The 16,508-nt window shown below is 45.5% G+C and overlaps 1 protein-coding gene across 1 annotated transcript in view; it reads right to left on the bottom strand.

Moving 5' to 3' along the window:
• NXPH1 (neurexophilin 1) overlaps positions 1 to 16,508 on the bottom strand; it is a 137,497-nt gene extending 120,989 nt beyond the window's left edge. The window contains exons 1-2 of the mRNA XM_071735306.1: positions 15,909 to 16,508; positions 15,023 to 15,184 (exon numbers count right to left, since the gene is read on the bottom strand). Coding sequence (XP_071591407.1) covers positions 15,023 to 15,076 — 54 coding nt within the window. The 5' untranslated portion in view covers positions 15,077 to 15,184; positions 15,909 to 16,508. The remainder of the gene's footprint in view (positions 1 to 15,022; positions 15,185 to 15,908) is intronic.

Below are 16,508 nucleotides of genomic sequence, written 5' to 3'. Positions count from 1 at the left end.
ACTGAAACACTTTCTGACAATTCCTAGGTGTGAACTGCTCCTAGAATTAGGCACCTTATTTTCCTGTTGCTAGTATGCCCAATGGATAGAGCTGGCAAGGCAACACAATTTCAACTTCCCAGTTAAAGAGTTTCTTTCATGTAAGAATAAAGCTTTTTTTCTGACACAGAACTCACAAATTCTGAAGTGTTTCCACTATGAATGAATTCATACTCACAGGGCTAAAGAGCAAGAGATAAAGACTTAATACCACAACTGTCTCAAAACTTAGTTATGAGAAGATGCTGTTTCATGAGTGGAGTACCTGAGCATATTAAACCAAGCAGAATAAAAAGAACAAGTAAAATCAAGAAATTCCCCCAGGTTATTGCCCCAGCCAGTGATAAAGCAATTACCTCAGAATTTGAGTTCTTGGTTCACACTTCCTGAAGCGGAGAAAGAAATTAAATCTCTTGAATCCCTAGCAAGGGCTTCAGCTACTGGGCTGATAAGAAAAATATGAATGGGGAAACAAAGAAAACAGAGAGGAGAAAAGCTCTGGGACCTCACCTTACCTTAAATAAGCCTGAGGTGTTATAGGCCCAGCTGTAACTACTTGCCAATGGCCAGCATGACCTTTTTTTTTTTCTTTTGTCCTGTCCCTCTGTAAGTTAAGAACATGATTACTAGAGAAGCTATGGTATTTTAGTCTGCAGTCATAGCATTTAAACTCAAAAATAACCCAGAAGTCTGACTAACAAAGCTGACACTAATTCTGCTGTAATTGATAGCTGAATGTGAGGTGCAGTCATTTATCTGAAAGCAAAGCTGAGCTGCATGTTGTTAGGTTCTTACAACAGACTAATAAAATGCTTCAATGTGTGACTGAGGCTGACAGCTGAGCCCAGAATGATCAAAACAAGATTTCTATGGTCTGACTTATATCAGCCATAGAAAAGGAGCTATACAGTGAGGACATACACACTCTAAGATGTCCAGAGATGACATTTAGAGTGTCATGAGCTGAAAGCATCACACTAAGAAACGCCAGAGCTTGGATATGAGGTTGATGTGAAGCAATTATGAAGTAATTGAATACCAAGTAGGTAACCAATTAAATCTAGAAGCTGTGATAGAGGACAAAAAAAGATGAAGAGTAAAGAATATTGCATGTAAGAGAAACTTTCTGCACAGTGATTTCATTGGACACTTTCAATGATTCTTTGCTATGTTCAATGGCAGTAATACTGTATGAGCAAAAAAAAACCCTAGCTGAAGAGTTTAGCCTAGAAGCAATCCTATGACTGTAGTCAAAGACCTTGGTTTGTGGGTAACACTGAGTCAATCAATAAAAATGCCAGATGCTGTGTAAATGATTCTTAAGTAACCAGGAGTGAAATAGAGGTCCAGTCTTAGAGGACACAGAGTTTCATAGAAACAGACATCAAAGGAGAAGGCTTGGAAGGCTAAGCAATGACATAGGAGGAATCTTTACTCAGAATCTATTGTTCTCTTTGAGATTTTGCTTTCATTTCTAACAAGGCATTTGTGCTAGCATTTTGATTGCTGTACTTATATCTATACAAATTCAGTGACTCATTCATATTTTAGAACCTATAGTATTTCATTCTGTGAAAGTTAACACACACATTTGCTACCATTCCCAGAGAGTCCTCTAGCAAAAGCAGAGGTGACCACAGCAAACATTTCTTAGGTACTAAACAGGACAAATCATATTGCTCTTAGTATGTAGCTCCCATATCCTGTTTATCTATCATGAAAACAAACAAAAGAGCTCAAGTTTATTTTTCTACCCATTGGAGGTCACTTGTATACTGGCATTTCTACTAAGAATTCTCTGCCTAAGCAATGATACATTTAACATTCCATTCTCAAGTAACCTGGAAATTACTTCCATTGTCAAAGAGATCTATGTCAATTGAAAGGAAAAAAAATAAAAGTCAAATAATCCTTTTCCTTTCATGCTATCTTTATGACAGCTTTTGTTTCCTAAATACATACTCAGAAGGCATTGAAAACCAGGATAAATTTATCAATGTAATTTCAGTTGGGTAGATTTTCAATCCCCACTGGGCACATTTGTAAAACTCTGACTGTAGCTGGTCACATTATTAATAGCAAACTATTTGTTTGATTAATTTACCCTACATTTCTGTTCACAAAATAGCCTCTCCCTTTTTGATGTCTGTTTTTTATGTTCTAGGCATTCAGTTAATATTTTCAGCAGATTGTGGTTTGGAGTTTATTAGGGAGCTTTTCGCTTCATCTTATCACGATGATTATTTTTTTACTGGAGATGGTGTGACTTGAAATCTTCTGCTAGTATGATTTTTGTTCCTCTAATTGACTTTTCTACTGTCAATGTAGTATGAGGAACACCTCTGATGTGATTAGTGAACATCTAGTATTATGTTTGAATCAGACTTCCCAGCAGATGCACAAATCTATACAGAAACAACCTTTTTCTAAACCTTGATGAAACAACACAAGTTTACACATGTGTATGTTGAAAAAGTTGATATTAAAAGCATGAGATTCCAGGACACTTGAAAGCTTCTGAGAAGCAAGAACTTTTAAAGGTGTGCCCTCATTCTATCACCCCAACTCATTTCAAGCCACTCTCCTGTTCTTCTGTGATGTTTTCCCAGCACAGAATTCATTAATCCAACCACCACATGATCAGCTGCAGCTAAAACAGGAAGGAAAGGGCAACATGTACCATGACCCCTTAGGAGATGCACAAAGTCCATGAAAATAGAATTATAGGATGTACAAGCAATGAGTTTGCTCGTTTTACATAGTTTATATACATAAATCCACTGCAACTAGCCTTTTCTTAACGTTCTGTAGAGGATTATTCCAAACATTTCTGCAGGTTTTGAGGTCTTAGCAAAAACTCAGAGCACAGAAAATTCCCAGAATTCAGGGACTAATCTTAAATCAATCATGTAATGTGAACAATAGTCCAAGAGGGCTAAATGGAAATACTGTCTTAGATTCAGTCTAATATCTCCATTAGTAGGTAGAGTTGGGGTAGAAAAGACTTTCATAGAGTCCCCTTAGAGCCTTCATATTCCCACCAATGAACAACTTTTCCTGATAAATACATGAGCACGTATGCCTCTCATTACCTGACGTGTTTTAGAGGTCAGGAGATTAGAAATGTGGATGCAAATTTAGGAAATGTGGAAAACATGAGCAACATAGAGTCAGGGACCTGTCCAGCCAGCTGAATGTTCAACAAGCAAGTGAGGCCACAGCTCCACCTGTTGAGCTAAAGCAAATCATCCACCTGTAAGGGCTGGCAGCACAGATTCTTTTTTTTTTTTTTTTTTTTGGCAGACACAGGTCACTAACACTGTGTCTAACATTGTGTGAGCACAATAACCATTGAGCCATTTTGCCCCAGAACAAAAGGTCCTGGACTGAAAGGCAGGGTCTCATGACAGACCAAAGACAGGACAACTTTTTACCCAGAAAATGTGCTAAAGCATACCAGGATGTCTGAAACAATGCTAGAAATGAAAGTGCATAGAACCCCCTTAGCTCTTCATACTTGCCCAGGAAACTGCTCAGATGAAAGGCTAAGAATATCACACAGTCATACATACAGATTCTTTCACATTTACTAGCAGTGCTCATTTCTTCATCCCTGTGCCAGATACAAATAGTCAATTCAAACCAAGCAACTCAAGCTAAGATGTAATGATTTATCATTCCCAATTACCTTAAAAAACAGAAATATTTATCAGGCAAAGGGCACCATTTTATGACTGGAGAAATCAAAGGTAAAGTTCTCATGAGTCTAAATAGTCTTGAATCAACACATAAATATGTGTGGAAGAATACCTTACATTGTAATCATTCACAGACATGTTTTTTTCTGAGAAGAAAAAAAAAAATCTGCAGTGGTGTGCAAAAAAATGTACACCAGTAGCAGTTAGGTGTCAAATCTAGAGCATTGCTATAATACTACAGGCCACACATGGCTTTCTCAGATATGCCACCATTTGCATCTCTTTATAATCCTACCAAACAGTAATAGAGTCTATTTATTTCAAAAATATTACTACCAGAAAAAAAAAATGATCTATTTGAAAAGCTTTTATATTTAGTTCAAATAGATAGATTTCTTGCAGACTATTTCTTCAGATGCTGAATCCGTATATAGAATAAGCCATAAGTCATTGTTCCAAAGTTTCAGAATTAAGCGAAAAAAGTAACTGTTAATCAATAATTAATGGATCATTTTTGTTATAAAATAATAAAAATAAAATATGTTTTGGATATAGGATAGTGCATAGTGTAATGCTGGTGTATAAGCATAACACTGCGATAGAACCCAAGTATCCCAGATATAAATTCAGCAAGTTTTTTAGCAAAAATATTATTTTGTAACATTTATGAAGATATGAATGTGTGACATTTTCTAGCATGAAAGAAGAAAATATTATATCCCAAAAGCTGAAATTCAATAACTATACTGCATTAATTTTGTTATGGTCCTAGTTCAGTGAAGCACTGAAGCATATGCAAGCGACTGTCATGACTTCAGATTAGCTTGTGTTTTGCTTCTAAAAACTAGTTACAAACCATTGCCATCTACTCTGAAATGTCTGCTACAACCCCTTAATTTCAGAATATTCTGTAAATTGGGAAGAATAAAAGCAGCACCGCACCTCCTCTAATGCACTTACTCACACATTTCCATATTCATTTGGATTGCATTACACTGAAAACTGAACCATATCATTACAATCTGTTAATCCACCCAATAACTTTTCCTAGACTCACAGTCTGCTCTAGCTAGCAAATATTCTGCACATTTAAGATGCAAACACAAACTACAGTCTAATATATTTGTAATTCTGTGGGATAGTATCTTATTCCAGCAACTAGTGTGAGTAGAGCCAGCAGAGCTGCTCACAAAGGGAGTACAACCACATAATAAGAGGTATTCACCCTTTGGTGGAGTAGAAAGAAACTGAAGATACAGCACAAAGACAGAGCACTGTCTTATCAAAGGGCCAGACAACACTGTTCCTTGCTCACTTTAAAATTTTGATATTATAAAGCAGTATTATGAAAGGGTCATATTCTTACACCTCTGTTTGCAACATGTACTACACTACCACTACTACAAGCAATCCAATTAAGGAAATAGGATTGATTGTGGAAGCAGGGAGAAGAAATACATAAGCATATAAAATTGTGGGCCTTGTTAAGGTAATATCCATTGCAGATGAAGGAAGCAGGATGGAGCCCGTCTTTTTTAACACTGAAGGTTTTGATGTACTATTTATTATGCACATCTTTCATGTCACATCTCTGTATTTGTAATCCTTTTTATTTCCCTGCTCTTTAAAGATCTGTTCACTCAGCAATAGTCCTCCTTAAAGCTACCCTGTTATTGCTGTGTTTTAGCTAGCAATATTGCTTACAAATCTTTCTCAAGGTGTAAGGCAATACCCACATAAACATTAAGAAAAAACTCTGTATGCAATACAGAGTAGCTGCAGAATGTGATAACAGAAATTACTCTAAATTAGAGTCAAATTACAGACTAACATTCTGATTTTAAACAGATAAATATTTTACAATCTTGTGATTGACTGTGCAACAACCACGAGGACACAGCTTTAATATTATTCCTATTTTAAGTCCTTACCTTCTTCTGCAAGACCTCAGATGCTATGGATGAGGTTCGAAATATAAAAAGCAGTCCATTAATTTTGTATAAGCAGTTTTATGTACCTGAAGGCCTCTGATAACATTTCTTGACAAAATAGCCTAACAGAAGAATTGTTCTTCTAAAGTTCAATCAAGAATGGCTTATAAAACGAGTGTGCAGATAAATATCATGGTGCAGGTGATATGATCTATCCATAACAGAAATGCCATTAGTTAAATATGTTTAAGAGATGTCAATTACACTTCCAATTTGAAGTGGCATCTGAATAATGACAAGCAATCCTCAGTGACAGAAATGGTCTGCTTAATCGTCACCAATAGACAGAATCTGTCCTCTTTGTACAAATAGACCATTGATTTACACAGGAATCCTATCTTGTATAACACTGAAAGTTCAGGCCATAGGATCTGCTGTATAGGAGACTTTGATCTTCAGTAGTTCTCTCAGTATATGGCTAGAATCTTTTTTTTTTTTTTTTTTTTTTTTTAACCTGGTGGCTCATATGCACCTCTAAGACAAATGCAGGAAACTGGAAACACTGTGCCAGCAAAAATTCACTCCCATGTAATGCTGCAGGGGGCAGGGATAGACAGACATAAAACATGCTGGTCAACAATGAGTTGTAATATTACTGGTGTTATTTCTGACATGCAGTATCAGGCAGAAGAATATTACTCAAAGGGTCAGAACTATAAAAACTATAAAAAATTGTAATTGTTAGAAATCCTCACTGAGTTCAGGCTTTCTGGATCAAAACATCCGATGCCTTAACTAGGAAGATAAGTAGCAACTTCTGTTTTTCAACCAAGGATGCTACATTGCTCTAGTTTTCTTTCAAAATAAGTAATGTAAATATAATATAGATATTGGATCACTTCTTTCCTGGTATAGCTTTTACTTTCAGTTCTGCTGCTAAAAGGAGTCTTTTGAGCCTCAATATCCTGTCCATCTACCACCAAAAGTCTAAGGGAATATATAAAGAAATAATGCAGACATATTTTACTTATCAGTTTTTCAAAAGTCCAGGAAAAATAACCAAACAAAAGAGCCCACCAAACAGAGCAATCACAAGCACACACAGGAAGAAACAACCAGGCTAAGCACAAAAGGAAACAATCAGACTCTTTTTTCTTTATTTTTTGCTTAAGTTTTAACTAGAAAAATAAATATGAGGAAAATGGAGCACTAGTATCATTTGGTAGGTTCCCAGAAAGCAGAAAAAAGTCTGGTGTCTCCCACTTCAACAATCTACAGTTGTGGAAAGAGTAGATTATCTTTCTTTGAATTAATCAGCCTAGCATCAAAGTGATGGAAAAGATTAATAGGAGAGGTAACACCCCAGAGGACACTGGCAAAACTAACACGTAAATGTACAGGACAAAGGCCAACTAGTGGAGAAAGAATTTCACAGCAGACACAGGAGGGAAGGAAGAAAATATTCCTAAACCATTTCTTGGAGAAGAAAAGACAGGGAGGGCACTTGGAGAGATGGATGCAGTATGCAAGGCAGATGAACGTCTCTAAGACATTTGTCACTATTTGGACTGCAAGACACTGACATTAATGAGTATGGCATTTGGAAGATAAAAGCAGTATTTCTGAAGCAGACAATACAGTTTCCAGGCACCATGCACGAGGACATGGTGTAATCAAAAGGGACTGGAAAATGTTCACATCTAGCAAAAGCATCACAATCACTACTGATATTCGTGGGACAATATGGGCCAGAAATAAACAGCTTATGGGTTTGTCTGGAGGATTGGTAAGGATTGTGTGTTGTTTTTCCTCTCAGCCCAGTCAATTCCCATCACATTCCTTTATTGAAGGACACTCCATCAGTCATTCACTTATACCTGTCTTGTCAAAAGTCAGTGTTTCATTGACAAGTGCTTTTCAGGGAGCAGGCCTCTAGAGGACAGCTCTGTCAATAGTGAGTGGGGATTTACAGCAGTGGAGGCACTTTCCTGTGATTATCTCCTCTTGAAAGTAAGGAGGGAGCTGAGACATATCCAGAGCCCTTGTTGTCAGGACGCAAGCAAGTGGAGGAACTGAGAGCTGGCTGCCTTTCCCAGGTGCCTCAGAGGCCACTCAACCAAAAATCCCATCACTGATATCTGAGAGCCACTCTTGCCGTGACCCAGGGATGGGAAGTGTTGTTATTAATTAATCAGTTCCTGCTTTCATACCTCAGTGCCAGCAGTGTCCTATGATGCATTTTGACCCCAGCACCATCGGATGTCTTGTGACTCTCTCTAAAAGGTGCTGTGGTCCTGGGAAGGAATGAGACAACCCCAAGCATTCCAGAAATCTTTCCTGATCCCCAGACTCATCCTGTCATGGATCTTAGACTATTATATCCAAGATCCCATCCCTGTTCTCTTCCACACACACATATTGATTCTCTGCCCACTTTTCCCCTAGAAACTAATGCACCTGCTTTGCCATTAAAAGTCAGTCAGCATTAAATACATCGCTCTGCTTCCAGGCCCATCTTCTTTTTCCTTCAGGAAAACTAACGCAAGCAGCCAAACCCCAAGTCCAAAGCAAGTTTCGGGATGAGGTCTGAGCAGCACTGGCCCAAAACGTTGTCTAGCCCGGGACAGGGAGTCAATGAAGGGAGTTTCCGCGGGCCGGCGCGGTGCCTGGCGTTGCCCAGCCGCGGGGGCAGGACCGGGACCGGGCTCTGTCCGCGGTGCTGTCGCCCCGTCCGGTCCGCCCCAGGATCTCTCCAGGGTGCTGCACGGCGTTAACGCGGCGCCGGCGCTGAGCGGGTGGCGGCGGAAGAGGGAGAGGCAGCCCCGGCCCGGGGGCGGCTGCGGGGCAGGGCACCTCACAGTCACAGTCCCTCCGCGAACCCTTATCCGGTCACCTCGCAGCGCTGGCTCTAGCCTTCCGCAGCTGGAAATGTTCAGCATCTCCGACAGAGGGGGAAAGAACCACATTTTAAAAAATGAAAATAAAAAAATCCCGTGGACTAATCGTGCGCCGCTGAAAGTTTTAGACGCGGATCCAACAGCGAACACCGGAGTGGGAACCCACACTAACCCGACATGTGATAAGAACAAGCTGTTTCTGCTTCCTCTTTAATGCTTCATTCATGGAGTGCAGCTCCACGTGTGAAGGTGCCCACGTCCCCGTCCCTCTGAGGAGTACCCAGCGTCTCCCCGTTGTCCTTCAATGCCTTTCTTTCTCTCTCATCTTCGATTTAAAAATTGAAATATAAGTGGGTAGTGGTAGAAGAAAGCTGACTGAATCCCTCCTTTAATCACAAACAAACCCAGCAAGATGGATTCTGGGAAAAGAAGCTGTATTCCTAAGCAGCGACGGGTGTCAAAGTAGTTAAAATAGAACACAAAAGCCTCTCACAAAGTCAGTTCTTATGTAGATGAGGCTACATAAGAGCTTTTCTCTCTCTTTGCAGGCTTAGTGAATTTCTAATTTGCCCGAAGAAGCCCTAGAGGAATGAGGAAGAGAGGGCGGGAATACTGGGATTGCTAGTCATAACAAATATTACTGTACTCGGGACTGTCTCCTAGAAACACTCTGAAAATTAGGGGATCCAATGCCATTGTCTCAGACAAGTTATTTCTCTTGACCTTCCGATTTCTCCAGCCAGGCTGAACAAACTTCCTGCAGAGAGCATCGCCCCTGCTCTCTGCCAGACACACAATTTTGGTCTCTCTAGGTCACAGAAAGGGAAAGAGGATGAGAGGCTGTTTCCCCTCCAAAGCAAGGGCACCCGCAGAAGTCTAAACAACAGCCAGAAAAATGTAGGGTTAAACAATAAACTGGGAAATATGCTGTCCTGTTTAACAGAGAGCAGTTTCCACAGCATTGAGAAGCCGCCAATATATATCATATCAATAAAAAGGAGCTCTTCGAAAGCTTGCATAGTAATTGAGATTGGAGATCTTTTTTGATATGGGTTGGCATTTCCTCATATCAATCTGACAGAGCCAACTCAGGAAATTGCTGGTAATATTCATCTGGGGAGCACTTTCATTAAAACGTAATTCATTCGACTTTCACAATAAATTGAGTGACATCCTTACAGCAGAACCTTTTTATCCTTGATGAAGTGCTTGCCAGCCTTTGGTTTTCCACTTTATTGTCACATTCCTTAAAGTAGAATCGTCAACATGTCAATCTGCTGCATGGAAAAAAAAAATGCTAAAGCTGTATTTACAAAGCACCCAGGAGGTGGTTTAATGCTGACTTACAAGAAGAGAGAGTTGGGAGTTAAACTATCTGATAAATCACAGCATAACTTCACCCAGGTCCAATCGGGAGAACAGAAGCCAATCCCAGGGGGGGAAGGATGGCTCCTACATTCATTTTCTCCAAATGCTGGCTATTCCGAGCAATTTGTTTCTTAGCCTGCTTCACTGCACTTTCCAAGACGACTGGGAAATTGGCTTTTTGTTAATTAAAATGGTGGGTTAGAAATGCAAGGAAATATTAAAGAGCTTAAAATGGATACCTCTTGGTACAGACTTGAAAGATTTGGCTAGTCCAAGAGAAACGAGGATATTGGGTTATACTCAGTTGCCTCCCTAAAAGATGAAATCGTCTCCAGTCTGCGCTCTCCAGCGGTTTAAGAAGTGAAAATAACGTGTGCTAAGCGCCAGGAAAAATAAATTTCTTTGCGGGAAAATCCCTTCTAAAACTTCTAGCACAGGTCCCTGGTGGTTAGGAAGGAAGGAAGCCCCGAGAAGATTGCACCTCCGCTTAACAAAAAAATAACTAGAGCGCAAAGAAGTTTGTTTCGCCTACACGAGATCCGAGTTCGGTTACTAGTACCGTGTCTTACCTTCCGAAAGGGTAATTATTCCCCCTACATCACCTCGAAAGCGTGTCTCGAACTCCTTTAGAAAGAGGGGGCAGGATCGTCTCAAGGCTACATAAACTCACCCGCTCAAAAAGTCACTTCTGTCCCTCCGCGTCAAGCGCTCTGCCCCTCTCCCCTCCTTCGACGTCAAATTGAAAATGGCAAGAAATCGCTTATTTAGGGGGGCGGAAAGCAATACTGAATGCTTGTATCTTCTCTGCCTATAGAGGTTTGTTTCTGTGGTTTGTTTTTTGTTTTTTCCTTCCCACGACAAAGTAGGAGACAATCAGCAATTATCTTTAAAAAGAAAGAAGAACAAAGAAAAAATCAGCTTATCTGCCCCGCCACGTGATAGCTCTTCACGTCCTCAATAGCTTTCATTAACCGAGGTGAAATGACCTCAAACAGTGCGACACGGAGCGAAATTAAATGTACACAAACTCTGGAGCCACTAACCCCCTGTTTACCCCTTCAGCAAACACCATATCAAGTGTGCCACCTCTGAGGACAATTTTAAACTTCTATTATTCACGACATTTTTTTGCAGAAAAGCTCCTCTCGGCTGTCAGGAGGCCCCCGAACTACAGTGACGACGTGGAAGAGACCTTAAAATCTCAGCCCCGCACGGGGAGAAGGTTGGCAGACTGTTTCCAAGACCCTCTGCCACAGCCACCGCCCTGTAGAACGAGGTGCCCCGGCAGCCCCCCAGGTATACTTGGAGGAGGCGCGGCACGGAGACCTCCCCCACCCCCCCGCCAAACACCCTTCTCTCAGTACTCTTCACGGGAGGAGAAAGAGGTGAAAAATCACTCCCCCCCCGCCCCCCGCATTTGCTCTTATGCTGTTTAAAACCTACACAGAGTTAAAACTCTCTGCCAGTCAGCAGCGGTGTGTATCCTAATTTAAAAACCCACCGGTGAAGAAGCACTTTGCTGGGAAAAGACGACAAGCCGGGGGATGCTGAGGGGGGACGGATCCTTAGCCTAGCATCATGCAGAGCTAAACTCCGGCTGGTTTTAGTTCCATACCCGCTACTCCGGGTAGCGGAGAACCTAAAGCAGTGAGAGAAAGTCTCTTCAAGCCGGGGTGATCCCAGCAAAACAGGCTCGAGTTACCATTCGTTGCTTGTACCAGGCGGGAAGTTTCCCCTAGACCATACGAAGGCAGAACCTGTGAATATTTCGGGGGTGTAAATCCTGCAGTCTGCAAGGCATTTTGCAGCCCGGTGCCGTGGGTTTGTCGGAGGGGTGCGCAGGATCTGGCCGGCAGCCGGCGAGCGGCAGGACGGGGCGAGCGTCCGCAGCCGCCGGGAGCTGCCGGCCAGCAGCGGGCCGGTCCCCACCCGCACCGAGGGGACTCCGGAGCAGTCGGTACGGAAACGATCTGCCTCCTCCTTTTGGGCCATCCTCGACCTGTCCGTTGAGAAATAACTACTTAAGGTTCTTGCCGTCTTTGCAAGCAGCCCGCGCTTTTTCTAGTCACTTCTACAGCATGTTACTTCCACACAGGGAGGAAAAAAAAAAAAATATCCTGGCTTTTTATTGTCCTGTAGTGTCGGACTGGAAATTCACCAGCAGCTAGGCAGGAATTAAACAAGAAGGTTTGCATTAAGAGAATGGTGTCAAGCCTAAAAGAGTCTAGGGTCTCCGGGTGTTCTTTTTAAATATTTACACTCTTTTCTAATGGCGACTTTGAGCTCAGCACAGCACTTAGTTAAGAAAACATAATCCATTAGAATAGGAGTAAGATGCTTTTGAAAGGATGGCGGTGGAGTCTCGTGGTAAATAAGACCGAGTGTAGCTGTTTGAATACTTTATGCAGCTCTCTAAGCCTGAAGAAACAAAGTAACTCCAAGCCTTTAAAGGTTTACCCCTAATTCTACCAAATAAGTACTAACTTATCCGTTTAGGCCAAAGGAAATGCATTTCTACATCAAATGAAATATAACATTTTCAATAAAGTGCACAGCTCGAAACAAGGAGAAAATATATTTCTCGTAGAGGTTAACTAATGTTCTTATCAATAAACATGCTACGGCGAACCATCTTTACTCCAGCAAAATTCCTACTCGTTCTGGTCGGCCGTGACCTCTATAAATTTCAGGCAATAAGGCTATGTTATATAGCTGTATTATAAAGAGAGAAGGGGGCAAGGGGAGCAGAAGCATTTTTTTCCCAATATTTAATTAGGAAAAGATTTGGGAAAAGACTTGTGGAGGTGGGTGGCAAGGAAAAAAAAATTAAAAAAAAAAAAAAGAAGCAGCAGAAAGAAAGAGCAGTGGTTTGCTGGGTGAACAGAAATTACAAACCAGCGTGTGTAAATGAGTAACTTGGAGGCAGCCCAGCCTGGCTGTGGCTGTTTACTATCGCTGAATACCGACTGCCTGCTCCAGGTGAAGGGGAAACATCCACTACTTTCCCTCTCCCCTCTTTTATTAACCTCTCTCTCTCAAAAAAAGGTTTTTAAAAAAACTCGATAGGAAGCTGTTTGTGCTGTCATTTCGTTCAGCCTTCCTAGCAGGTCGGGTAGTGAAAATTTAATTCCTAATTACAATCGCCTTAGTTCAAACAGAGCAACGTGCACACATGGAAAGGCACAACAAAGTGCTGCACCTTGCTGGTTTGTGGCACCGGATTAAAGTTTTAATCAAAATTCATGCTTCGATGCTTATAAACAGTTTATCATCACGCGATGGCCTAATGAAAACTTTCAGATTCCCTCCCAGAAGGCAGAGAACAGGGAGAGACAGGCATAAAAGCTGGAAATACTGACTCTGAAAGAAGAATAGAGTCAGACAGGGAAATCCTTTGGAATCCGCTCCCCCATCTCGGCTCCCCTCTTCCCCCCCCCGCCAGAGTGTTTTGGCAGAAGACACAGCCCAGCCAAAGAGCACGTCCCCACCCCCTAGCTTGTCTTTCATGAATCTTTTTTTTCCTTCTTTCCTTTTTTTTTTTTTTTTTTTTTTTTTTTTTGTATAATGTTTCGCTGTTTTTTCGAGGGAAAATTGGTAAACCTTCTCTACTCTGCAATGCCGAGCCCTCGGAAAAAAAAAAAAAAAAAAAAAAAAAAAAAAGCACTCAGGTAATGAAGTCTGTAACTAAACGGTAATTGAATCAGCATAATTTGCACACTGAATGGTTTTCAAATGCTCCCAGTTTACAATTAAAGGAGAATTAATGCGCTTGTTGTTCAGACTGCAGCGCATTAGAATAAATCCAGCTCTGTTGCTGTAATGAGTCGAGAGCAGTTTAACTGCCAGCAAACACATTTAAAATTTAACACGACGTATCGATCTCGCTCCGGCTTTTTGATAGATTATTTGCCACGCACTTTTCTCCCCGCTTCTCCCCACCCACCCCCGGCTATAAAATTCGCGGGGAGGAGAGCCGCTCGCGGCAGAGGTGGCACCGCCCGGCGAGGGCAGGGCCAACAGGCGGGACCCACGTCAGGCGGGACAGACCGAGCCGGGCCGGGCCGGGCCGGGCCGTACGCGGCCCCCTGCGCTGCGCGGCCGCGGTGTGCGCTGCGCGCCGCCCGCCCCGCCCCGACCCGCGCGGGATTGGCTGCCAGGAGCTCGGCTGCGCGCCGCCGCGCAGCGTTGCCCCGCAGCGCCCCCAGGCGGTGCCTCCGCGCCAGCGCAGGGAGAGGCGGCGCAGGCAGCGCCCTGCGGCCGCGGAGCCGGAGCCGCATCCCGAATAGGAGCCGAAGCCGAACCGTCGCCCACCCCGGCACGGGTGCCGGAGTGCTTCTCTCAGGCAGCGCTCCTGGAAAAGCAGCTTCTCTCTCCTCCGCCGCCACGGGGACGGGCTCCGGCCAAGCGTTTGGCTGCTTAACGCGTCGCAGGAGAGCGAGGGTACGAGCAGCCTGACTTGTTTTTGTGCCTCGCATCGTAGAGGGAACAAAGTGTGTGTTTCAGGAGATAACGCCGCTGTTTACTCGTGTTCCCCCGGTAATCTTAAAGGAGATGTGCTACGAAAGTCAATGACACTTCACGCGGAAAATGCGAGCTGCGCTCGGCCCCGAGTCCCCGCACGCCTCTGCCGCGCCGCCCGTAGTGGCATAACAGGGGTGTCGGGTTGGGGGGCGTCTCCGTCCCGAGGGGCTCCCACTCTCAGGAGGGAGCAGAGGGCAAGAAGTTGCCTCCAGCCCACAACCTGGGCGGGCACCTCCGCAGCGGTGCTCCGGTGCTTCCGCAGGCACCGGGGGACCCGGCCCAGGAGGTGGCACCGGGAGACCCGGCCCGGGACCCCCGACCCTGCTCTGGCCCGGCGGCGCGCCCCTTCCCCGAGGAGGAGAACTTCCATCTGCTATCCCCTCCGAGAGCTCCTAGCCGAGCCTCGCGCCTCCTGCCCGGCCCCGGCCCGACCCCGGGAGTACGGGGCACGGCAGGCTGAGGGACACCGGTAGTTGCAGTGAGTTTGTTCGTTCTCCATCAGGCTGGTGCCCTCATTCCCTCCGAGCTCCCCCCTCCCCGGTCCATGAGAGGGACCGGTGGCACTCACCAGGTAGAGGGTGGGCTGCAGCAGAAGGACCGCGTACCAGTACACAGCCTGCATCCTCGCCGCTCAAACTTCCCCCGCGCTGCCTTCGCTGCCTCTTTGTTCCTTCCAGAACATAGATCCACCTGACATCCACTTTACAGAACAAGCAGAGCTCTCACCAGCCTAGACAAAAATGAAATTATAGACCCCATGACCACAAGACAAGGTTAGGCTTGAGACACGGGTAGAAGAGAGGTGTGTAGGGAAGGGAGGGCGGGAGAGAAGGAGGAGATGGGGTGTGTGGATGGGGGTGGGGGAAACAAAAACCGATTAAAATCGAGTTAATCCAGCATCAGAGCAAAGTGATCGCCAAGGTCCGGGCTGACTGCAGAGTGCCTGTAGGCAGCGCTCCCCGGCGCTCAGTCCTTTTACTGGGCGCAAGAGCCCCGTGGTGTGGGCTGGGACGGGCCGGGGGTGCTACCAACAGCCCTGCCGTGCCCTGCCGTGCCGTGCCCTGCCGTGCCCGCCTGCCTGCGCGCCCTCGGAGGGGAGCGAGTGGCAGCCGACCCGCAGTTGGCCGCGGAGACCCGGCAGAACGCTGGGGAGCGGAGCGGGGAGAAAAGGAAGGAGACGCTGGGATCGGGGCTCCAGAATACTCCCGGACGCTCAAAGTCCGGGCTAAAAGCTTCGCCTCCGGGACCCCCGAGCAGGTTCTGCCTACCCCTACACGCGCCCACCTCCCTCCTCCGCTCCTAAGGCGCTCAGTGCCTTGCCCCGGTGGTCCGGAGCCGTGCCCTGGGGCGCCCCGACGGGTGCGGATCCCCATCCCCGGCCCCAGCCCTCCTCCGCCCCCCGCTCCCCGCGGACAGCGCCGCAGCCGCGGGGGGGGCGCGGCGGGGATACGTACGGCGTGGGGGGTCCGACGGTGGCTGGGGATCCGCGGAGGGCTCCATGGGCGAGCCTAGAGGGGCTGAGCGCCGCGGCGCAGCCCGCCGCCCCTGCGCATCTCCTCGCCGCGCTCCGCACCGGGGTGTCCCGCGGCCGCTGTGCATCCGGCGCAGGCACTGTCAGAGCGGCGGGGCGGCTGTCAGGCTCTCCCCCCTTTGCCTCCCCTTCTCCGCACACGGCCGCGCTCCGACTCCGCTGAGCAGGACACTTACGGGAGAAAGGAGCTGCCCGGGCTGCCCGCTCGCCTTCGGCGGGGGGGGCGGGCAGGAGCGGAGGCACCGGCGCTCCGGGGCGTCCAGGGTGATTTGTCTCTATTAAAAATGACTTATTGGCGAGGGAGCGGCCAGCGCCTGGTATTTAATTTCAGATAAAATCTATCTGCAAAGACCTTGGCCGATCATCTTAAAATAAAGCGCTGGAGCCGAGCACTGTCCGAGCCTCACTGCTTGGGGAGAGGGAAAGAGCAGAGGAGGTGGAGGAGAGGGGGGGCTTGCTTGGCGAGGGGGGGGGGAGGGAGGAGGGAGAAAGGGGAGTTTAGCGGCGTCCCATCTTCTCCTCT

This window comes from Heliangelus exortis, chromosome 2 (assembly GCF_036169615.1).
Source record: "Heliangelus exortis chromosome 2, bHelExo1.hap1, whole genome shotgun sequence".
Lineage (NCBI taxonomy): Eukaryota > Metazoa > Chordata > Aves > Apodiformes > Trochilidae > Heliangelus > Heliangelus exortis.
Note: the sequence above shows the minus strand (reverse complement) of the source record. Positions and strands in the feature narration are given on the sequence as shown.